This window comes from Ochotona princeps, chromosome 5, assembly GCF_030435755.1.
Source record: "Ochotona princeps isolate mOchPri1 chromosome 5, mOchPri1.hap1, whole genome shotgun sequence".
In the NCBI taxonomy this organism is placed as follows: domain Eukaryota; kingdom Metazoa; phylum Chordata; class Mammalia; order Lagomorpha; family Ochotonidae; genus Ochotona; species Ochotona princeps.
Genome location: NC_080836.1, coordinates 21,660,168 through 21,685,162, shown reverse-complemented (window position 1 = coordinate 21,685,162; position 24,995 = coordinate 21,660,168). Strand labels below are relative to the sequence as shown.

Below are 24,995 nucleotides of genomic sequence, written 5' to 3'. Positions count from 1 at the left end.
AAAAAAAAAAAAAACAAATTCCAATTAAAAATGTTTTTTGCATGAACTTTGAAAGACTGCATTTAAATTCAGGATGCTGTATGAATACTAAGAAGATCATGGCAAAATTCAGACTCCCTTGAAAATGTTCTCCGAACAACAGAAGTTGAATAAATGAGGGAATGCAGACTAATTCTTAAAACCTCTGCTAAGAAATGGAAAGAAAATAAAAGAAGAGACCCCCAGAAAGCAGACAAGGAGTCTGCAGGGCACAGGAGCATATCTACTGTGTTGCAATGTTGAGACTGATCTTCCGCCAGCAGTTGAGAATGTACCTATGCTAACAGAGCTGACCAGGCAAGCAGAATGCCACAGCCTGATTCTGCTGTTAGCTTGGGCTTTCATGGCTCATAGCCATGTGTGAGCCACCTCCTGGTCCACAGGGGAAGAGTCTCCACCAGCCCCAACAGTCTTCTTGCAGCTGACTCCTTCTGGAGCTCTGCCTTTGCAGGAGGCCACATGCGCTCTCCATTTCGTATTATCCATAATGACCATTTGTCTCAATGCCTAATGATGTATTCAACTCAAATTGTATCATTGATGCATTTGCCTACAATAAAAAAGATACACTATCCCTTTATATGCAATATTGTATTGCATACCAAAACATTCTAACAAGGCTCAGTGAAGAGAGTAAGTGCCATAGTGATGATAGAGAATGGCCATAAACCTGGCTATTAATTTAGGACCGATGGCATAGTCTTGGCAATACATAAATAGCACAATTCACACAAAGCATTTAGCATAGTAGTACTTGGTATACAGAACTATTACGGCTCTTTTCCACTCAATATCTCTCTCTTTCAGCACTCAGTTTTCTTTGCCCAACTTATTTCTTCTAAACTTAGTCAAAGGGAGGACCCAGAGCCACTCGCTCAAGAATTTAAAAACCCTGGAGGTTTCCAAACACATGCCTTGCTTCTCCTTCACTGGGTTGCAGCTCTAATAGTTGAGACCCAGCTCTGTATCGGAATGTCCTGTCAAAATTAGAAAAGGCCCTGCCTCAGAGAAGGAAGTTTGGCCTGGTTCCGGCACCTGAGTCCCCCCCACAATGATCATGGTATCCTGTAGCTCAAAGCAGAACTGCAGCCTCTCAGATGAGGACCATGCCCTTGGACATCCATGCCAGAGCATGTCTCTGTTTTCCCCAGAGCTGGCTATGAAAGGACTTGACTGGAACTCTTCTAAGTTCTCATGCTGAGGAACTCCATTCACTGACCGACTGAGCTTGGATACCGCTTCTGTTTGCCTACACCCACTTCCACCTCAAGGATCCTAAAAACCTATGCACTTGCTCAGGCATCTCCTCATTGGACAGGCTGCACCCAACTCGCTGTCTCCAGCACCCCCAGGATGTCCAAGCATGTAGCTCCAGTCAACAACACTAACTCCACCCCATCACAGTTTCACATAACACTGTCTGATACTCTCCGCCTGCACCAAACAGTATTGTTTGGGACAAGGAGTGTTCCTCTCTTATAAAGAAGCTTATTCATACCTTATCTCTCTCTTGGAAGCATTCAAGGACACAAGTGAACTACAGGACTGGTCACTGGCATGAAGGCTTCCAAAAAATCATGCTTTTTGCTCTGTTTGGGGACACCCTTTCTCTCTAGGATGATTCTGCTAGGTCCTCCAAATTTCTTTGATTATTCAACTCTTACCGCTATCCATCTAAAGACCCAAAAATGAGTGCAGAGTTTGGAGTAAGGCGTCGTCACACTCAACAGGAAGTATGTCCAGGAACACATTACACCTTATTTGTTCCTAGTGAGTACAGGGTTTCTTTACAAGCATGCCCCATCTCCCTAGAAACACAATCTCCAGGCTGGCGATATGAGCTGCAGAATGGGCTCCTTCACTTGTGTGACTCAGCACCAGCAGTCGTTGAGCTGGTGGTGAGGAGATGAGAGCCCACTGCTTGCCTCTGTCATCCAAGATCACAGGGAGAGGAGGTAAAAGACCTCCATGCGATTCATCTTCCAGTTATGGGGCATTATGTAACAGAAATGCACCTTCAATGTTCCATTCTATTCTGAAAACAAATAAGCAAGCAAAGTCCCTCAAAAATTACCTTCTAGTGCCAGGGTAAAACTACCTTCCTCCAAGTTTTACCCATGTTTTTATTCAGTTCGTGCTGGATTCTTTGTCAGCTTACTTTTTTTTCCACAGCCAGAAATTTAGTTTTCCTATGCCAGCAGTTCAACACTACTTCTCTGGAGTATTTAATATATGTCAGGCACTATGTTAAGTGTTTTTAATATATTTTCCAAATTCATATTTACCAAAAAAACCACAATTCTGTGGGTAGCTCTCAATAACCCTGCTTTATGCAACACTGCAAGGCTTTAATAAATGCTGTATCCATGTTTAACAAGTACAGGTATGTGAAATGACAAAAAACTAAGCAAACTACGGAGGCATGGGCAAGGATATTCAACTTGCCCAATTCCATAAGTAGTTAGGACAGAACTGGACTCCAGACAGTTTCATCCAATCTCAAATGCCATTATGCTAGATGAACTTGTAATGTTAGCCATTCCTGACATTGATTTTAACTACACACACACACACACACACACACACACACACACACACAGTGGCACCAGTCACTGGTATGTGTATACATACATATTCATACTTATATATGTTTAAAACCAATGCATATATATTCAAGCTGCCACTTCTGACCAGGCTATGATGCTGCCAACTCTGGTGCAGACTCAGGTGGGTCTCCTCTGTCCAAGGATGGATCATGAATCTTGACATCCAGAAAAATCTTTCTGGGCTTCTCGATCGTATGTTTTCACCTGTATTTTCTCTTGACTGAGATCTCTCATCTGAATTATTGATCTTTAGCTTTCAGTGTCAACCACCTCGCACTGCAGAACACACCATCCACTCTCTCAACACAAACTCTGGCTCTCATCACTGAAACATGTGGAAGCAAATTAGCTAAATGGAAAGTAGGGAGGAGAGTGGACACATGCACCAGGCCTGTTTCCACTCGCCAAGATCTCTCCCTGGCCGTCACGTTGTTCCTCTGTTAATGCAGAGACTTTAGCTTGCTGATCTCAAGATCTCTTTGAGCCTAAGCATTCTAGGAGAACACTATCATGGACCCATATTTCACACTGATCTGAACAATTACAATGGCCCTCAAAATTAAGCATTCAACATCCATTTAGCCAATCTTGCTGCCAGTACTGACACCAGGATTCACACACTAATACTTACCCTAAAGCATGTTCCCTTGTCATCTCAAAATCCCATATATTCTGCATTTGTCCTTTCCTCTACTTTTTTCCCTAAACTTTCTTAGTTTTTTTTTTAATGGTTACAGAATACCATTATGCAACTCTAGTGTATTCTGCCAAAGCTAAGTGGCACCATCAAATTCAACCCTTTAACATTTACAGTTGAAGAACTACAGGACACTATTTTAGAATAGCAGGGAGCATCAGGTCTCAGTGATGTACACTCTACAACTGTTGACTAATACATCCTGAAAACCATTTCAACATAACTTCTAGCCTGATTTGGGGCCTTGAATTCTGTAATCATTAAATCATTCTTTGCTGAAAGCTGGCTCATCTATTACTAAATCAATCAAAGGCAAATAAACCAGAGTCTAACAAAGATGAGTAACAAACAAAAAAGCCTATCTTTTACTGCATCATTGACTTCAACACTGAATACAGAATACTTCACAGAAAATTTCTTAACAAAGTACTCCTGGTTTTAAAACTCCTAGTGAGAATGCATAGTTCCTTTCTTGAGTATTATAAATAAAACTGCCTAGGGGGGTAAGTTGCCTTGTCAAGAATCATTGTAATATAAATATCTTCAGAATATCAAAAGGAAGAACTTAAGCCACTTCCCCGATTATTCTTAAAATTAAACATAAGCAGTAGGAAGTGTTTCAACAGCCGCTTCCCCATCATCTCATTACCATCCTTTTAGTGACCTTACTATCTGCTTTAGAGTTTGATTAGGAAGCACTAAAATCTCCAAGAAAAGAGTCTAAAGCTTAAAAAGCATTGGAAGACTTAAAAGAAAAAATATATTCTTTAAATGACAATTGTCTTAAATGAATACAAATTTAGAGGAAAACTTTTTTGGTCCTTTTTCATAACAGGGTTTCATGGGCCCCAATTTATTTATTCTACCCAAGGCAGAAAAAGTAGCAGTCCCACATCTGCATCAATACCACCTGATCTGGAGTACATGCCCAAGAATTACCTGCTGCATGAACAGAATCCTACAACTTCAGAAGAAAGGCAGGGTAACAAACCACCCAAGGCCTTTTGGGTTAAAAAGACTCTCTCTATCAAAACAGTGAAAAAATCCAAGAAATGAGGTGTCACCATGATTCTTTTTTGTATGTACTGTGTATGCACACAATCTTGTCACCTTAATCCTTACAGTGGATATTTCTATATGAAAGACATCTCCAAGAGAGGCGAGCCGAGGGCTGCGGGAGAGGACGTCTAGCTCGGATCCCGAACCCAGTCCGCCATGTGCCCATGGCTCATGGCGGGCTGGGCCCGGACATGCCTGGGTGCGGGGCCTGCTTCCTTCTGGGGTGAGTACGCCGAGGGAGGAGGCCTCCGTGACTGGGCATGTCCGGGGCCCACCCGCCACCCTCATTGGGTGGTGAACGGGATTGGGGAGGGGCGCAACCTCGGGCCTGCAGGATTACACCTCCGGCTGCCAGAGGCGAGCCGAGGGCTGCGGGAGAGGACGTCTAGCTCGGATCCCGAACCCAGTCCGCCATGTGCCCATGGCTCATGGCGGGCTGGGCCCGGGTGGCCAGTGCGCCCTTTGGGGCCAGGCTGAGCCTGCTGGCCGCCCGGCCGGGGAGCTCTGGGGTATTGGACGTCTGAATCGCTGCTGAGATAGCTCTAGAGTGACCCCACTGTTTCTGGGATCTGAGTCAATCCTAAAGATTCCCAATACCAGCAACTCTTCCTTTGAAGAACTTCCAATCCCTTAATAATGCTGAGCTTTGAACACCTATCAAGTAAAAGATAAGCTCCGGCTTGTCTAGCAGGCTGGCACCTAATGGTCCTTGGAGCAACCACGTGCAGGTGCGTGATTTACGGCTAGGAACGGTCCCAATCTGGGATGCCACAGCTGGGATGAGGTTCCCACCAAGGGGTGTATGTGCTGGAATGGGGGCTGCGTTCTATCTAGAAAACAGTTGCAGTCACCCGAGGCACTAGTGTGGGCTGGGATTGGATGCACCAGGCCGGTTCAGATCCCAGCACCATCTGGTGTTATGGAGAAACAGGGTAGATGTGGGACTGACTAGGCTGGGTCTCAATCCCCTTCTGAGCCATGTGTGAGCTGTATGTGGGTATGGACGAGCCATGGCTGGGCTGAAACATCCAACAACAAGAGTCAGAATGGGGTGAAAGCCAGCCAGGAAAAGCCACTGTTCCTGCTAGGACAGGAGGTGAACTGAGTAGGGTTGGCTCAAGAACCCCCTGGCAAGCGCAAAATCTGGCATTGGGAGGGGTTCTGATGGAGGAGCCTGGGCAACTCCTCTGGCAGGACACAGTCCCTGCAGGTAAGCGCGAGAAGCATGATTGGAAACAGCCCAGAATAGGCCATGGAAAGTTTCCCACTGGCATGCATTCGGCATGGGTCAGGAGCAGACCAGGCTGAATCAGTTCATGTCATCCTCTGGCAAATCCGATCACCAGAACAGAGTGTGGAATGGGCCGGGTTCGGTTGCGACAAAACCAGTACACATTATGGAACGCCAGGGCGTGGTTGCCTGTACTGGATATGAATGCAGCACCCATCCAGCACACGTGAGATCCAGGAAGGGAGGGGCAAAGCTGGCGGGGGGTTAAGGGGCTGGCCCCCTTCCTGGACAGCCACTCCCACTGGAGAGCGTGGGCTGGGATAGAGACAGACACGACTAAGCAAGGCTACAACACCTGTGCGCTGCATGTGGACTAGATCAGGGCCACAGCTTCAGCTGGCAGAAGCTGGCACTGGGGACTAATTCTGTCGAGTCAAATCACAGGACCACCTAAAGAGTGCATAAACCGGGACAGAGAGACCTGGGAGGGAAAAAGTGGGTTCCCCCTTCTTGGGTCACTATTCCCGTGGGAGGGCATGAAAACTAGGACGGGGGCTGGGATGGCTAGATAGAGAGGCACTCAACAATATCTGTGAGGGCTGGATGGTTGAGTTGGTTAGATAAAACTAAGCTTTAATACCCATTGACAAGTACCAGAGCCAAATGGGATGGGGGACAGATTGGTCTTCTGCTACACATACTGGCAAACCAGGATAGGGGGCGGTCTGGTGGGGGTTATTGTGGGTCGCCCCAACTAGGCTACAGCTCCCACTGGTTGATGTAAGGGCCGAACCAGACTGGACTGCAACACCCATTGGTTCCAGTGCAACTCGGGACTGAAAACAGAACCAACACAGCAATTGCAACCACCAGCTGATCAGGGTGATGGACTGTGCCGGGCCCTGTGCTTGCTAGAACACACAAGAAACTAATCTGGGAATACCTCAAAGTATCTTTGGAGATCTCCCCACTTGAACTGCTGGACTCAGAATTCTAACCAAGAAAAGACAGAAGACAGAATAGGACAATCATTCATCTCAGCTACATGTTGGCAGCGAAATATGGGACAAATGGAGACTTCATGATGGACCATATCAATCAGTGGACCACCTCATCGAGCGAAACTGGCAGTGACTCATAACTGGAGAACTATTAACTCCACTTGAGCACATATCTCAGAGCATGCCCCACATCTGGGACTTGGGGTGGGCGGGAAACCAGGTGGGGCTTCTCCCTCAATATCCCCCTTTACCTCAGATACATGATGGAAACAATATGGACATAATAGCATTGCCCACCTCCCTATCCCCCTGAACCTTTTTTTTTCTTCTTTTTCTTGTTTTTCCTTCAACTATAGTTAACTATGTAAAGATTGTCAACAACAATACAATAAAATGGATTAAAAAAAAAAAAAAAAAAGAAAGACATCTCCAAATGGATGGTATACATACATTATTTATTTAGTAACATAGGTCCACCAACTCATTTATAGATTTCAGAGCAAAGCTCACTTCATTTAAGTTTCCCATAAAAAGCATAGTAATGATTTTTTTGTTTCCATCAAAATGATCCCATTGTCTTATGAATATTCATATATTCTCTTTTTAAAGTTTTTAATCACTTGAAAATTCTCAAAGCATTTGTTCCACAGGTCACACCACATACGGAATATGAAAGGGAGAAGTAACCAAAAAGATACACTTACAATTTAAAAGCTTCCCTGGGGATACTAAATATTGAATAAATATAAGCTGATAAACCATTAGCTAAAGAAAACATCCCTTTTTATCTTTTATAAAATGTTACACAAGCTGTTCTCTATGGCTACACTGTCATAATACTGAAAATGTTTTTCAAAGCAAAACATTGTGTGATATGTGGGTACCTGATTTGTATGTATGTGTGCCTGTGTCCACACACACATGTGCAATGTATTATGAAAGAGTCCATGTTTTAGATGCAGCTTTGGCGATAGTGATCCATAACGATATGCAATTCAAAAGTATGTCTGGGATTTGGAAGCCAATAAAACTTTTAGAGCTGTCACAAAGGGAAGACTGCAGAAAGTCAGCAAGGACACACACACACCCACGAGGTCTGGGCAAGACCTGAGGTTTTCTGGACCGAGGGGATTCGTGACTTTGGACTAGTTATTCTGTTCTTGGCACCAGTCAGACTCAATGTAACTTTACAACCCCTGGCTGCAAAGATGTCAGATTTTCCTTCATGGTGTTTTGACCAGATTCTCTTTGAACATATGCCCTTTCAAGTAAAATTAATCAATCTCTTTATCTCTCTCACTGCATCTACAGCCATAATCATTACTCCACTGCTGAGAAAGAAATGAAACCACTAATCACATAGGGAGTGGAGTTTAGTGCTGCTCAGAGTAGGAAAGTTTTTGTTAAGTTCTAATTCAAAAAATGATTTTTCGTGACTAGCCATACAAGATACACTGTGAACAACAGGCTGTCCCACCAAAGCTGCCAGATACATATCCACTGGCATTTCATCAACTTGGTAGCAATTATAGCACTTACACTTTGTTTGAGTGACTCAAGAACTGAAACCTAAAATCAGCTTATAACATTTGACATATAAGGATACATCACAAAAACAGCCATAACAAAAAAATTGAAAAGACCCTCATCTTCATGTATTAGAAAAGCTAATATTAGCAAACGCCCATACTACCCAAAACAATTTAAAGATTCAATATAATCTACATCAAAATATCAGTGATATTTTTCACAGAGCTGGAAAAAAAATCTTAAAATTCACAAAAGATCCAGAAAAACCAAAGCAACCTTGTACAATAAAAATAAAAACAGAGGCATCGGGATGCCAGATTTCAAGACTTGTTACAGGTCACTATAACCAAAAGTGCATGATGTTGACATCAAAACAGAGAAGTGGGCCAAAAGAACAAAATAGAAACCCCAGAAATAAATCCACACATCTAAAACCAACACAGAGAAATGTGCTAAAAATATTCCCTGGAGAATGGATATTCTCTTCACTACAATAATAGTGAGAAAATTGCACCACCACATAGAGAAACTTGAAACAAGAGCCCTACTTTAAATCTTGTACAAAAATCAATGCAAATGGAATGGAGGATCAATGTTAAGAACTGAATTCCTGAAACTGCTTATTGGAAAACATTGGACATCGCTTAGCCACTTTTGAATAACCTCCCAAAAGAATATGCAATCAAAGCAAAATCAGGCAAACAGTGCTATATCCAACTTGATCTTCTCCACAGCAAAGATAACAATCAACAGAGGAAAAGGGGCAGGTCAGGGTTGTGACTCACCAAGTTAAGCCGCTGGTCACAATGCCAGGCTTCCCAGCAACTCTGCTTCAGATTCGGGTCCCTGCTCATTCACCTGGGTAAACAGCAGATGACCCAAATCCTTGAGCCTCTGAATTCATGTGGGAGAACTAGATGGACTTCAAGGCTCTTGACTTTGGCCTAGCCCAGTCATAGCTGTGACAGGCAATCAGGGAGTGATTTAGCAGATGCAAGATCTCTTTGTTTCTGTCTCCCTCTTCTCCCCTGCATGGATAACTTTGTCTTTCATATAAATAAGTAAAATATGTTAAAGAGAGAGAGAGGAGAAACAATTGACAGATAAAAGAAAACATGAGCAAATCATGCCTGTACTAAAGTTAATATGCAGAATATATAACATGCTCAATAAATGCAGCAATACAACAGTCCAGTTAAGAAATGGGTAAAGGATCTAAACAGACATTTTTCAAAAAAAGAAATACAATGGCCAAGAAATACATGGGAGAAAATGCTAGCCATCAGGGAAGTGTAAATAAAAAATGCAAGGAGATATCATTTCACTCCAGATGCAATGGCTATTTCCAAAAGTTAAAAAAAAAATAACAAATGCTGGTGAGATTATAAAGAAAATGCAACCTTTACAATACTTGCGGGAATGCAAAAATCTGTACAACTGTTATGGGAAACAATATGGAGGGGACACAAGAAACTAGAAACAGATCTATCATAAGAGCCAACCATCCTACTTCTGGGAATACGGTTAAAGAAAATGAAGTCAGCATGTGAAAGATATATCTGTACTCCCATGTCTATTACAAGCAGATTCATAATAGCAATGACATGGAATCAACATAGATACTTATCAACTGACAACTGGACAACGGAATTGTATACACACAATGAACTATCACTCAGCCAAAAAATGAACTCAATTGTGATATCTGCAGCAAAAAAAAAAATAATAATAATGGAACTGGAGATTATTATGCTAAGCAAAATTAATCAGGCACATAAAACGTGTTCTGTATGTTGCCTCTTGTGTATGGAAGTTATGATATTAAAAACTGCATGCATGCCCTATCATTTGGTATACAGATACTTACGAATGTCCTCACTAAAGAAAAGTTACTGCGTGACGGTACAGTTTGAAAACATTTATTCCTGAGGAATAGTTGTCTTCCTACTTACTACTTCTTAAATCATTTATTTAGTGAAGGATTCAGCTTATAATTGTAAATTGAACATACATAAGAAAAGTAAGAAAGGAAGGAGGAATGAAGGAGCAAGGGAGAGTGAGTGGGATATATTATGGCCTTAAGACAAATAATACTTACTGAACACCTGTAGTAATATACAAATGATTATTAAAACAAACATAGGACATTTAATTCCCAAAGGGCTAGAACATTACAGCCCTAAAGAATTAATCAGAAACAGAGAAATAACAGACTTTCTTTATTTGAACAAGATATTCTCAATAATATAGATGAAAAGATATTGACCAAAGAGTGCTATCCCTTAATAGCTACTAATTTAACAATAAGAATATTTATCCTAACACAGTTGGCTGGTACCTTAAGCTGTATTTACTATACTGATTTAGTTACTGGAAAAAAGACTCTTCCAATGGTAAGGGTCTAGGAATTGGCTTTTTAGACTGACAGGCGGTATTGACAAATAGGTCTCAGTTTCCCAGCATCAGATCTAAAGATTAGGCAGACAGTACCGCCACCAAGTGTTACTCCTACATTTAATATCCAGAAACACCAGATGATTCCATACAGACCCAAAACACCACTTTTTTTTTTAACCTTTGTTGATGATTTTATTTATTGAAAGTCACAGTCAGTGATAGAGGAAAACAGGGGAAAAACACACACTTATCTTCTATGTGGTGGCTTTTCTCCAAATGCCTGCGACTACCAGGACTGGGTGAGGCCAGTGCGAGGAGGTAGTTAATTCTGGTCTCTTGATTGTGCAGCGGGCTATCCCAGGCTGCCTCCCTCCACAATATGCACTAGGCAAGACGTTGGATTAGAATCAGAAAAGGGAATTGATCCCAGTCCCTGCAATACGGCATGTGGGAGCATGTGCAAGTCCTGAATGTGGGACTAAATCACAGTGCTACAACCATGACCAAATTATCAATTTTAAATCAGATAGTTTCTTAATCACTGTAATAGCTTAATGATCCATCCTGACAAGATACAAGACCTATAAATCATTTTAAACATCTTCTGTATTTCCTTGTACTAGCAGTACACAAAAATTAAAAAAAAAATCTCCACTCAAAATAACTAAAAGACTTTGAAATCAATTTAACAAAGCCTACACAAAGAATGATACAAAAATTGCTTGGCTAAACCACTGAAAAGACAAGACATTTTATGTTAGTGGGCTAGGGGACTCAATAAAGTTAGAATACTAATTCTCTCTAAATTTGTTGATGCATTCAACCCAAGCCCTACCAAAATTTCATCAGACTTTTTATAGTAAGCTTAACAAAGTTATTGTATATTGGAAATGGAAATTTTAAAAATCATGAAAAAGTACAAACAAGACTCCAGCTATCAAAACAATATAGGATAAGTTATAAGACAGATGCAAACATCGATGCAACATAACTGACACTGTAGAAATAAACCTTCATATTTATGGTCAGTTCATCTCCAACAATTATGCCCAGGCAATTCCGTGAGAAAAAGTTTTTTTTTCTTTTTCAACGAATTATTCACGTGCCACTGCATATTCACAAGCAAAAGCATAAACTTTAAGCCCTGACTCAAACTTAACAGACTACTGACAATAAATTATGAGTCCACGTTGCAATCTTTATCTTCAGTGTAAAACTTAAACACACAATAACAACAACAAAACTCTTGAAATTCAGTAAGAACACAAACAATCCAATTTAAAAATAATGAATGTTCAGTGGCTGATCTTGGCAGTTTTCAATACATCTACCTGTGAAACACTCCACAGTCCTATCAAAATGTAAAGGCTTTACATATTCATCATACCATCTAAACAAATAAAGCAAACAAGGCAGCCAGGCATAGATGTCTCCTTCAAATTAGTAATAACCAATAAATACTTGGGAAGAAAATGTCATTGGTAAAATAAAATCTAAATAATGACACATTATTTTGGATTCACTAAAATGATTACCATGAAAGAAAACAAAAGATATTCACAGAAGCCCTCATATATTGATGATTGGAACATACAATCATAAATTTCATTAGAACAGTTTATAGCCCTAAAAAAGTTAAGCATTTATTTGACATGGAACCCAACCATTCCACTCCCAAGACAGATAAAGAAACTTACAATCTTTGAAAAGTTAACAGAAAATGCATATTGCTACACATGAGTTTCAAATTATCTATACCAAAATAAACCTTGCTCTTAATTTTTTCATGATTTTTATGCCATTTCATATGCCTAAAATGATAATTACATGAAGTCGTTTAACAGCATTATCTATAGATATGCATGCAAAGAGTAGAAAAAGTGGGTAGCCCTGTGGTGCAGCAGGTTGACCATCTGCCTGTGGTACCAGTATCCCTTCTGGGAGCACCAGTTTGAGCTGCAGCTGTTCCATTTCTGATCCAGCTCCTTGCTAATCTCTCCTGGAAAGTATCAGAAGGTGGCCCAAGTACATGGGCTCCTGCCACCCATGGGGAAACCTTGACAGATATTTAGGCTCCTGACATTGGCTTCTCCCAGTAGTTGCAGCCACTTAGTGAGAGAATCAACAGATCACTTTCTTTATTTCTTCCTCTCTCTATGCTATTTTGCCTTTTGAATATAGAAAATACATCTTTATAAAAAAGGCAGAAGCAATGTAAGGGTTTATCAACATGTGAATTGATTTTAAAAATGTGCTATAGTCCGTACAATAGAATACTACTAAGCAATACAAATAAAGCACAATATGCAAGAAATTTAAAAATAGCATGTGAAATTAAAGAAGCCAGTCATAAAAATTCTAATAACATTGAATGATTCCATATATATAAAATACCCAGAAAAGGCCAAATATAGAAACATGTCAGTGACTGCCTAGTGCTGGGGCTGGTATAGGCATTGAGTGCATATAGAATTTTATTGAGCATGATGATCTAAAATTGGATTATGGCATTGGCTGCACAAATTGGCAAATGTGCTAATAAAACTAAAATATACATTAACACTGTACATTTTGTTATAAAATTATGCTTCAGCATAGTTCAAAACAGCTCATTTTTCATTCTAATAATTACTACTATTACAACTGTGTGAAATAAACCTTCATTTGGCATGCACTGCTTGTTCTTCTAGATCATCAATCATCCAAAATAGTAACCATTTCACATGAAATATAAAGAAATATACAAAGTAACAGTATGTTGGGTATGAGGGACTGTAGAGAATGGCAACATTGTAGTCCACACTAAGTTTCAAAGAACTTTTTTTCACAATGAAAAGACATTTTTCATCCTGGAAAATCAAATAGTGAAAGACCAGTGGACTAGTTTTAGTTCTATTACATTAACACCTACGTCAGTCAATTGAGTTTTCTTACATATTAATATAAACACTTTTATCGTGTCTACAATAGCCAAGGGCTATTGCATAACCCAGGTGAGAAAGATAAAATAGTAATAGAATAATAGAATAATTTTTGAACTTTTTACCACATATAGAAGTGACCTTTGCATTCTTGTTAATCCTGATTTCAAGCCTGAACATTGCAAGAGGCAATTGTTGGGACTCATCTAAACTCAAGCCCAGTAATCAAAAGTAGCACTATTTAAATGCTTCATATGACTTTCTACATGTAATATTTACTCTGAATAGAGAAAATTTAGTTGAGTATGAACTCCAGTATATGAACAAATGCTACACAGCTTTTTTCATCTATTCCCTATTTACTAATAAGAAAAAAGAGGCATAAAGTTAACGGATGCACCCACAGCTTGATTAGAACTCAGACAGCTGGATTTTAGTGTTCAAACTCCAACACTCAACCACTCTGTTACAGACTGCTGAGAATGCAGTGCCAGCTCTTTAACTATTTGCAGGTTTCAGAATTTGAAAAGCGTATAAAAATTCTGTACACATATATCTAAAAATTACATCTTGAAAGTAATTTTCTTAAATAGATTAAAATAGAGCACTCCTTTATAAGAATAAATGCTTAGCAACTGAAATTCTTGACCTGCTATAACCAATTTAAAAATGTTAACCCTGAGGAAAAATCCAGGAAAAATTCATGTTATTCTTAACAAGTATGCTGTTATTTTTGCAGTGAAATACAATTGGGAATTACATTCACCATTGTGAGATAAAACTGTTTTCACAAAGGGCTTTAATTAAGATACATAGTATTAAAATTTTAACATATGAGCAAAACTAACTGAATTTGGTGATTGTCTACACTCTTGAGAAACTACAGCTTTTCTATTTAAAAAAAAAAAAAAAGGTGTTTTAAAAGCACTTACTTGAAACACAAAGAGAGTTGGGAACAAGGCAGATGGAGGGTAAGGAGGAAGAGAGAAAAAGATCTAAGAGTCCCAACCTCTAGCTCACTCTTTAAATGTTGGTACAGGTGGGACTGAACCACAATCAGACTGGGACTTCACATGAGTTGCAGGTACTCAAGTATCTGGGCCATCAACTGCCACATGTCAGGATGCTCACGAACAAGAAATTGGAATTAGGAGCAGAGCTGGGATTCAAGGCCAGGCACTCCATCCGGGATAGACATCCCAACAGCATTTTAACCACTGGGCAAAGTGCTCATGACATGCACAATGGCTTTTTATTTTATACTCTTGGTGGTGGTAGGGTAATGATGAATGGAAGGAAGAGCGTATCAAACATTCCCTACATGAGCCACAATTCAGTTCCCATAGTAACTCCAAAGAAGTAAATAAAAAGATGAGATGGTTAATTCATGCTCAAATACCTGCTAAGAAATAACAAGTTTTAAGAGCCTATTATTAAAAGAAAGTCATAAATACAAGCTCTAAATGTACACCTTTTGAATGACTCAGTATCAGCTATCACATACAGGCCTAACGTTTGTAGCCCAGATGTTATCTGCGGCGGTAAGGATCTGGGGACTTCACAGAAATATAATTCAGAACTGCAAGGACAATGTGAATGCACAAGGAACCCACAGGAAGGCTGACTTCTTAAGCAATCTGATTCCAATTCAGGTTGACTGTGCTAAACCAACACTTAAGGTGATGGTCATGAAAGAGCTTCACAAAGTAAGTTTCTGAGGTTGCTTTATGAATTCATAAAACTATCATCTAGTCTTTAATTCACACTTCAATCCCACTTTACAGATCTGCCTTGGTTTGAACTTTGATTTTTTAAATTTTTTGTTTAGAAATCTGTTTTCTACTTACAACGATTCAAACTTTGTTAGATGCAAAAATTCCACCATGAAAGAAAAAGTGAAAGTGAGCTTACTTCTAGGTGCCATAGAGGAATTTCTCCATGGATAATCTGATCACCAGGCAGAAATCCTTCTCACGCCAACCACCAGTTCAATAGTCTAATTCTACTCCTCAACTCCAAAGACCATTTGAATTAGGTTCCTCTAACACATTTTAATTACTTCATTTTGGATCTACTTCATTGTATTATAGACATATTGCAGATCAATACTCAGACAGAATAATCTGATCAATCACTACAAAATGAATCCAATTCCACAGCATATTAAATAGCCTGTGGAAAACAAGTAATGAAGCCTAAATGAGAAGACTTTTCATGAATGTGGAAGACATGAGACGTGCATACATTTTCAGACCTTTTCAACATTCTGCTGAAACGACAATAAAGGCTTCAGAATAGGTAACCAGAATCAAACACATGAAGTTGAAGAGCGAGTGTGGAAAGCAGTGAATTTGGGGACAGAAACAGGAGTTCGAAGCAATTAGTCAAAAACTTAGGGAACTATTGTGGAGTATGGTAGCAACAAGAAGTTAGTTTAGACTTGCAGAACTCTGGCAAACTTCGGCACATAGAGGCTCAAGGGAGGGGCAAAGTTTGTGACTGAAGAGTAATGAAAAATCCAGAAATCGAATTAATTACCTCTTATATCCTTTCATCACCCCTTCGTCATCCTCTGCAAGAACAAAAGCAATCAAAACTCAGCTCCCTGGAAAAACATTATTGAGAAGGGCAGGCAAAGTGCAAAACAAAGAAAAGGCATTCTAGAAGAGTGTCGGAATGTACAATTTGAAACCGAATGCCGAGTTATCTCTACCCCAAATTCTTTGTGCCCTCTGCTCAGAAGTCCTGCATTGGCATAGAGCAAGGGTTTACCAGACAATGAGTACTCCCTACAATGAGCATTGTTTATCATGAATATGTCTGCTGCCCCTGATTTCAAAGAACCCTAATACAGATGACACCTCCCACCTTGGATGGGACTAGGAATGAACAGGTGAGTGTCTCCTCACTAGCAGAATGTGAACAGATATGATGAACAATGGGGGACTTCAATATGTCTGCAAATCATCTTTTCTATCCCCACAAGACATGGAATTACAGACTCACTAGCAAGCAATGGAGGGCAACAGAGATGACCACATCCAACTCCCAGGCTAGATCATGACTGATCATGAAGCTCCTAGCTGTCCCTCTGTTGAAGCACACCTGGAAAGTCCTCAACCACCATGAAAGGTAATGGCTACCCTGAGATCTCAACACAGAGAGATGGCAAGAGATACTTAAGATTCCCAGCTGTTCCAACCTTAGGTGTTTGAGTAGTTTTTAATTCATGTTCCAACCCCACTTTTACAGGCTTACTTTGGTTTTGTGAGACATTTGAGTCTTCTTTTCCAAGTATCATATATGTGAGTGAAGTTTTCCAGGAGACTCCGGCACCTGCCAGCACGTGATTGCAATAGTATAAGAGACTTTGAGTGAGAACACTAGATGTGCCCAAGGACTCCTTCAATCAGTGAATAAATCAATTAGTAGTGCTCTCTGGAGCCTCTATTTGGGGGTGAGCTCCTAGATAGCAATAAAACATTCAAAATATATATGGGATTTCTGTGTCACTTACTCAAAATTCACCTCAATGCCCTTTCCAGCAACAAGATTCTGGAGAGTCCCACTGCTGAGTTTGGATGGGCAGATAGGAATTTTGATCTTATACTTTTAAAGAGAACACACACAGCTCAATAGGCATGTGGAGCAGAGAGGCAAGTCAATCTTTTCACACAAGGCAGGAATTATTGTACTGGAGAGCCACTGCATGTGGGACATCTTTACTCTAACCACCCAGCTTTCAGCTGAAAAGACACAACCCGTTACATATTGATGGACATAGACTTTTGAAGGATCCATTTAACAATAGACAATGAGCTTCCCATGAAAAAAGTCCCAACAGTGTAACGAGCTGAGTCAGATACACACCACACTCAGTGTTAGTGCCTCACTCTTAATGTGCAACACCAAAGGATAACTAAAAATTGATTAGCATGGAATAAGTCTCTCCAGATAAGAAGAGATTTTTAAATTTAAAAGAAAAACAGGAAAAGTGATTAAGAAGAACAATATGTAATACAGAGAATGAGGAAGATCAAATGAAATTTCTCCAAATGAAAAGGGTGATGTATCTATCAAATAAGATACCTTCTTTTAAAAATCATGGAGTAAGTAAAAAAGATCTCAGAAAATAAAAAAGTGACAGCTAAAATTAAAAAATAATTCAACAGGAAGTTCCATGTAAGAGAAGTATCTAGAAGCTGAAGGTAAATTTGACATGTGTAGTATCTGAAGAGCTTCAGAAGGAATATAAGCACACTAGGAGGAAATCATATAACACAAACTTCAGAATCATTGGACATGAGTTTATCCATTAAAAATCTGCATTAATATTAAGCACAACAAATGAAAAGGGAATCACCTCAAAAGACATCAGAAAGACATCAAATTTGTCAGTAACAACCCCTGGCAAGACTTCCAAATCTAGAATGAAAAATGCTTTTTAACCTTAAATTCACACCCAAGCTATTCATCAATATGTGAAAAGTACAAAGACACTTTCAAAAAGGAAAGGACTTGAAAAATCACTTCCAATGCACCCTAAGATAGATGTCATAGGAATTATGGCAAGAGAAGCAACACACCAGGAACCCAGAATCCAGGATGAGGACAAATAAGGAGGGGAAGGGCTATTCCACACGTGACACTGGTACCACAGTCCAATAGAACCACGGGATAGAGGATTCTAAGAATAGCTACTCCTGAGATTCTGATGCAGTGATTAGAATCAGGCTTATTTCTAAAATTACTAGCCTCCTTGTGTCACATCAAATCATGCATTTTGGAAAATGGTGGCAATAGGCTCAAAGGAGACTAAGCAAAAGAAAGAAAGAAAAGAATAGGCACTTTGTCATGTCTTTGTAACACAGCTGAACAAGGAAGTGTGTAGAAGCAGAGCACATTGCTTGGCTCATCAGAGAGTAACAGCTGTACTGCAAAGAAGCGCTGGAATGAGGAGATCGAGGATGCTTAGCAATGAAGTCCCCCTTCCGGCCCCTGAATCCCATATGGCAGTGCCTAGGTCCAAGTCTTTGCCCTGTTTCCCACCCAGCTTCCTGCTAATATTCATCCTGGGAGGTAGCAGGTGATGGTTTAAGTACCTGAGTCACTGCTACCCATGAGAGAAACCCAAATTGAGTTCCTTCACCCTCTACTTGGGTCTGGCCCAGCCATGGATGTCATGGACCTCTGGGGAGTGAACCATAGGACATCTCTCCCTCCCTAATCATATACCCAAAATAAAATGAAAATAAACATTTTTAAAAAATCAACAGTATATATTGATTTGAGCATTCTGAAGGGTAATAGCAGGAGGAGAGGACTAGATAGACGAGAGATAAATCACCACCTAACACAACAAAATTCATACAAATAGCTAGTATTTCTGAATCAAGAAGCACCAATGACAAGTATATCATCTGTGTTGCATCAACACAAAGAACAAAAAGAGTTGAAACTGGAGGCCCATCAGTGGTCAAACTGGGAAGCGAGAAACAACTGCAGCATCTTAGCAAGACTGCAGTAATATTTAAGCTTTGCACCATGTGCTCCTAGTCTGGTTATAAAAAGTGAATCCAATCTCTTCTTCAGAAATGATCAGAAATGGTAGTGAAGAAAACTACAAAAATCCCCTGACAAGAGGTAGTCCAGATTTTAGTACTTATAGGGAAAAAAATAACAGAGTAACTTATGTTATCTAGGTAATTATACTTTTCTGGACCTGCTGAGAGAGATACAAAATGAGTGCTTGTGGTCTCTGAGGAAAAATAATTAGAATTTTCTGTGGTAAACACCATGCACTGTTTGTCTATGCTTTCTGATCGTGCAGTAGTAACAGCATTGAGAGTATATTACATTTTGCCTCTTAGATAAATACTCACAGAAGAAAATAAAATGACTTCAATTTAACCAAATTCCCTGAAGAAATATTTCTTAGACTTCTAGCAGAAATTAAGAAACACAGCTCTCTCTTGAGTACATTGCAATTTCTGTAAGATTCTTAAGCTTTAATATATACTATATATTTAATATACAATGCAATGTTTTCTTAAAGTAATTTTAATGCTGATAACATTATTATTTAAAATACAATTAAATATCAATAAATGTGAGATCACTTCTTCCTAATGCAATATGATTTTCATTTTAAAAAGTATTGATTTATCTGGAAAGCATCAAGATAAGGAGAGACAGAGATAAAGATTTTTCATCCACTGGTTCACTCTCAAAACATCTACATCAGCCACCAGGGTTTGACCAGATACAAGCCAGGATTCAGGAGCTCTATCTTGCTTCCCACAAGAGTGGCAGAAGGCCAGGAACCTGAGCCATTATCCACCGCTTCAGAAGTTCCACCTCTAGCATAATGGTTTCTCTGAAAATCAGACTTCACCTGATTTAGTACTAATTAACACAAATGTGCACAACTAGCACTTTATTCCTGATGGTGCATTCCCTCCACAGGGGCCATTTCACAGTCGGCTGATCTCAAACGAGGGTAACTCTACCCAGTCAGTTACTGAGGACAAGTCAGTATTTCACAGTATTTCACCTCATGCCTTCCCCACTATCCAATCATGACGGCAATACTTTGATCTAGGCACTATTAACATCTGAGGGCTTGCCAACTTCTTGTTTAGGGAGATGAAGTCCTGTGCCAGAAACACTTCCAAATGTTGCCAAATGTTCCCCTGCAAGGCAAAATCACTGATGGTGATGGAGCCAGGATATACACAAAACTCACCATTGTCTCAGCACCTCCACTGCCGTGACCTTGGCTCATTCTCATCACTCCTCTTTCCATCTGCAGTAGCTTCCTAACTGGTTGTTTCATTTTGTTTTTCTTATCTGGCCACCGACAATGGGTCCTATTCAAATCATCTTGGGGAAAATAAGTTGTACCCTGCCACCACTGCCTCAAAATCCTCTATTGTCTTGCTATGAATCCTCTATGCTTGTAATAGTGAGTCTGGCACCTTAAGGATTCACCAAGTATTTGAGTAGAGGGAACCCCTAGGTACAAATAATGAGGATTAATTTTTTTACAGATGGTTGTTCACAGTTGCTTCAGAGAGTGTGATCTGCTCATCATCACAAAGCAGACAGGCAGGAGTAGCTCCATTGACTGAAAACAACAGGCAACGTGACTCCTAATCTGATATTCCTGCTGACACGACTGCCCTTGCACTATATCCACTCTTCTTGGCACTACACACAGCTGAAAGGATCCATTCACAGTCGTGACAGGCATTCAACAGCCCTGAAAAGCTAATGACCCCATGGCCTGCAACTCACCAAGCTCTTAACAGAAATCATGCGAAGCCTAACTCTCGCTCATCCATTTCCTTCCATCTGGAGTTCTTCTAAAGATAGGATTCACCTAGAGATGCCACTAATGCGAATGGAGCTAGGTAACATCTAACCTAATGATTCACAAGCTCAAACAACAGAGACGGAAAAAGAGCTGAAGTGGCTGAGGCAACAAACCAAACCTAGAGAAAGGTTTCTAGGATTATAAAATAAAGCATATCTATTTGAGTATCCATGGAAATGCAGATTACAACAGATATGGATTCTTATATTTGATAAGGTATTGTAAAAATACAGTTATTTTCAAGTTCAAAACCATTTTAAGAATGTAAGATGTAGGGCACGGCATGGTAGCTTAGCAGCTAAAATCCTCATCTTGCACATGCCGGGATCCCATATGGGCACTGGTTCTTAACCTGGCAGCCGGCTTCCCATCCAGCCCCTGCTTGTAGCCTGAGAAAGCAGTTGAGGACAGCCCAAAGCCTTGGGACCCTGCAGCCACATGAGGGACCCAGAAGAGGCTCCGGGCTCCTGACTTCAGATCAGTGCAGCTCCAGCCAATACAATCGCTTGGGGAGTGAATCAACGGACAGAAGATCTTCCTCTCTGTCTCTCCTCCTCTCTGTATATCTGACTTTCAAATTAAAAAAAAAAAAAGTCTAAAAAATGCAAGATATAATGTAAACTCATCCACAAAAACAATACCAGATGTTAATATGCTGAAGTTTTGCTCTGAGGTGGTGACCAAGAAGGGCTTGAGTGGTTCAATCAAGTTCTTGCTTACTTTTAAGATAAAATGCTTTTTCCTTTTCAGCAGAAAAAAAAAAAACTGAAACCACTGAAATACCAAGCCATTGGGAAGAAAGAATAAGTCAATGAGGGCTGGTGAAATTAACTGATGAATCTAAATAAAAAAGAACACCATATGATCAATAAAATGGTAAAACTGATTTTATTCAATAACTTGCATTATTCATCATCTTTATATTAAACTCAGCTATTTAAATGGATATAGAGCATGATTCAGATTATCTGGAAAATGTGGGTGCGTGTGCACACAAGCATGAATTATGTATTTTCATATTCATCAGTCTCTACCATTCTCTACTCTGCTCCCTGCCCAGGGGGCTGATCTATACCCATGTATCATGTATCATATACAAAGTCTGGGCAGGATATATGGGAACAAGCAGGGAGCAAGATAGGACCATTCATTCCCCTTAGCCCTCTACCTATTTTTTCATTATCAGTATTTAGCTATTTCCATATAAAGGCATCTGTTAGCCATCTTTTCAATACAGTTTTCTCTACACATTCCAGGAATCATTATTATTTCTTTTTGTGCCTGCAGGTCTAGACATTGTAAACTTGCCAACTCTACAGTTTGAGGAAGTGGTGCACAATTCCTTGTTGGTGTCCTATACCTTGCACACAAAGCACACTTTTGTAAAGAGTGTTTTACCAGCGCCATTTCTGAGCTGGCAGAATTGTAAATAGTAATAATAGTAATACTATAAACACAGAGCGAGTGAGCGAGAGAGAGACAAGGGGGAGGGGAGAGAGAGAGAAAGAGAGATAGAAGGACATACATGCACTTATACTGTATACTCCGTTTAATATTATGCTTTTATACAAATATGTGTAATATATATTTACAAGTGCAAAGGGTATAAAAAGAAACAATGGATAAAAAAGATACGGAATCAAAGAAGACTGTCGGGTAAAACAGATGCTCTGGATTTTTGCTTTTAATTTTGTACCTTTAAAATTTTTCTACCTTTAAAACATTTGGTTGTATGCAAGTAATTCAGTTCGGATTCGAAACAAATGGTTTTTGAGAGTTTTTCAGTGACACAGAAAGGAAAGAAGCAATGAATCCAAGGGCAACCGAGAACGATGACCTGGATGTTTACTACGAGCAGACAATGTGTTTGGAGGAAAGGATTCTCATTTCCACTTCTGTAGTTTGATAATTACAAAGTGTGCATCAGCTGAAGAGTCTGCACCATACCATCTTGTCTGTCCTACTACTATTAGAAGAATAGGTATTTTGATTATTTGCTTTAAAATAAGCCTATTTTCTTAATGTAGCTCATCTGTGTTTCCTGGTTTCCATTTTAACTTTAATTTTTCGCAGAGTTTAATGGAGAAATTCAGACACCTAAAATATATCAATTTCAATTTGATAATCCATTTGTTTTTATGACAAAAGCAAAATATCCCCATTCATAGAAAGGCAACCATAACTTTTAGAGGGAAAAATTTAAGTTACTAAATGAAGCATTAGAGCCTACAATTAAATGACTTTATAGAAGCTTTAATGCAATTAAACTTCTTCCAGACTGTATCTCTAATGGTACTTTTTCATTTAATATACTTTAAAGCATGATTCACTTTCATTTTGCAAACTCATTTAAATATTATAAATATTATCTTTCTACATATTCCTGTGATGATACAATACATTTACAGTCTCGTTAATTCACAGATGATGAGAGGAAAATGAAAACTCTTCGAGGATCATAGATCTTCTGCCAACATTACATTTCCCAGTTCCAAGATATTAAGTATGCAAGTAATCTGTTTTTGTAAGAATGGACTCTTCAAACAGTTATAAATATTTTAAATGATCTGATTATGAAACTTTAAGGAAATTAAAATCCAAAACAAAGGAAAGCATCACTGTTAAAAAGAGCCAAGATGTTAGGGGTTCATAACTTAAATTAGTAAGTTATTAGGTTTGGAAATTAAATCCAATAAATCTTTTCCATAGCCAAATGGAGGAAATACTTAGAGAACAGAAGTTGTATAACATGTTTCAGACTCCAAATCAACTTATTCATAGTTTTAAAAACTGTACATGATGTAGCTAAAGACCTCAAAGGTAAACATATAGTCAGAACTTTCCAGATATATTTGATAAGGCAATTTATCCTGATCCCAAACCTAATTTTACAAGATCTACACTAGACGCTGAAAAAGTATTTAATAATATGTATTTAACCAAACTGAAATATGAAATAATGAAGCATACAGAACTGATGCAAGACCTTTCTAACTTGGGCTAACAGTTAACCTCAGATATCATTTTTACTCCGCTTATACAGAACCGTGGTGAAACATTTGACAAAGGAGAAGGAAATGCTGTTCTGGAAGTGATCACTTTAACTGACAACAACACAAAAATTCAGAAGAATGAGAAATATCACAGGTGGAGATGGCAATTACGCAGGAATGGAAGCCCAAGTCAACATGATAAAGAGGGTCTACATTCCTTCTTTAGACATTTCCTGCTATTCCACAGCTACGAAGAACAAGGACAGAAAGAATATTCTTGTCAATAGTGAAAATGGGACAAAGGCACAGCTAAGGCATTCCTACCTGCTTTCCAGAGGAACTGATTATCCTTTTTGCTTTCCAAATGAGCCGCATGAGACAGCAAGAGAAAAAGCAATAGGAAGAGCCTCCTCACGCTTCTCCATGGCCAGCAAGTGACAGCCAGGTGATCCCTTGGAAACATTCTTCAGGTTTGTCCGTCTCGTGACTTGTCTATTCCTAAGAGAAAAGAAAAAAAAAATCAAAGTCGAATCAAGTAAGCCTCTTGTGCACAGAAATTAGAGAAAATCTCTTTCATTGGTAGAACCTTTGGCATGACAGTATCATACATTTTCTTTTAAAGATTAGAAGTTCATTGTTCATATTTTTAGTCCTTGCTTGAAGACATCATACCATCCTATGAAAGCAGGGTAGGCAGATAGGTGGGATTCCCCCGCCCATTCTCAGCCAAATCCCTTGATTGGGAGAGAGAGATACACACACAGCAAAGTCAAAGACGGGATAAGGAATGCAATTTTGTTAGTAAAAATGGAGCAAAAGGGTGAGCACAAGACAACTATCTCTGTTCTGAGAAAGAAAACAAGAGGAATCTCACACAAGATAAAGTTTGAGATGAGCCTTGGAGAACCATACAGGCTTGAAGGAGTCAGAAAGAGCATTTCAAGCAGAGGGAAAAAGGTGCTGAGACGCACACGTTTGGGGGCCAGTGATTATGCTGGCAAGTTTCTGTGAAGGACATGGAGGGAAGGGAGGCCTGAGTGGACATGAAATTTAGAAACACAGCTTAGGGTCCAAATAGAAGCAGCCATGAATACCACTGCAGGGATTCAGGCATCACATGCCTTGAACAATTGCAAGAACAACAGA

The 24,995-nt window shown here is 39.5% G+C and overlaps 1 protein-coding gene across 3 annotated transcripts in view; it reads right to left on the bottom strand.

Annotated features, from left to right (window-relative positions):
• THSD7B (thrombospondin type 1 domain containing 7B) overlaps nucleotides 1-24,344 on the bottom strand; it is a 777,161-nt gene extending 752,817 nt beyond the window's left edge. For all 3 annotated transcript variants that reach the window (XM_058664450.1, XM_058664449.1, XM_058664451.1), the window contains exon 1: nucleotides 24,174-24,344. In XM_058664450.1, the coding sequence (XP_058520433.1) occupies nucleotides 24,174-24,312 (139 nt within the window). In that variant the 5' untranslated portion in view covers nucleotides 24,313-24,344. The remainder of the gene's footprint in view (nucleotides 1-24,173) is intronic.
• Nucleotides 24,345-24,995: the final 651 nt, after the last annotated feature.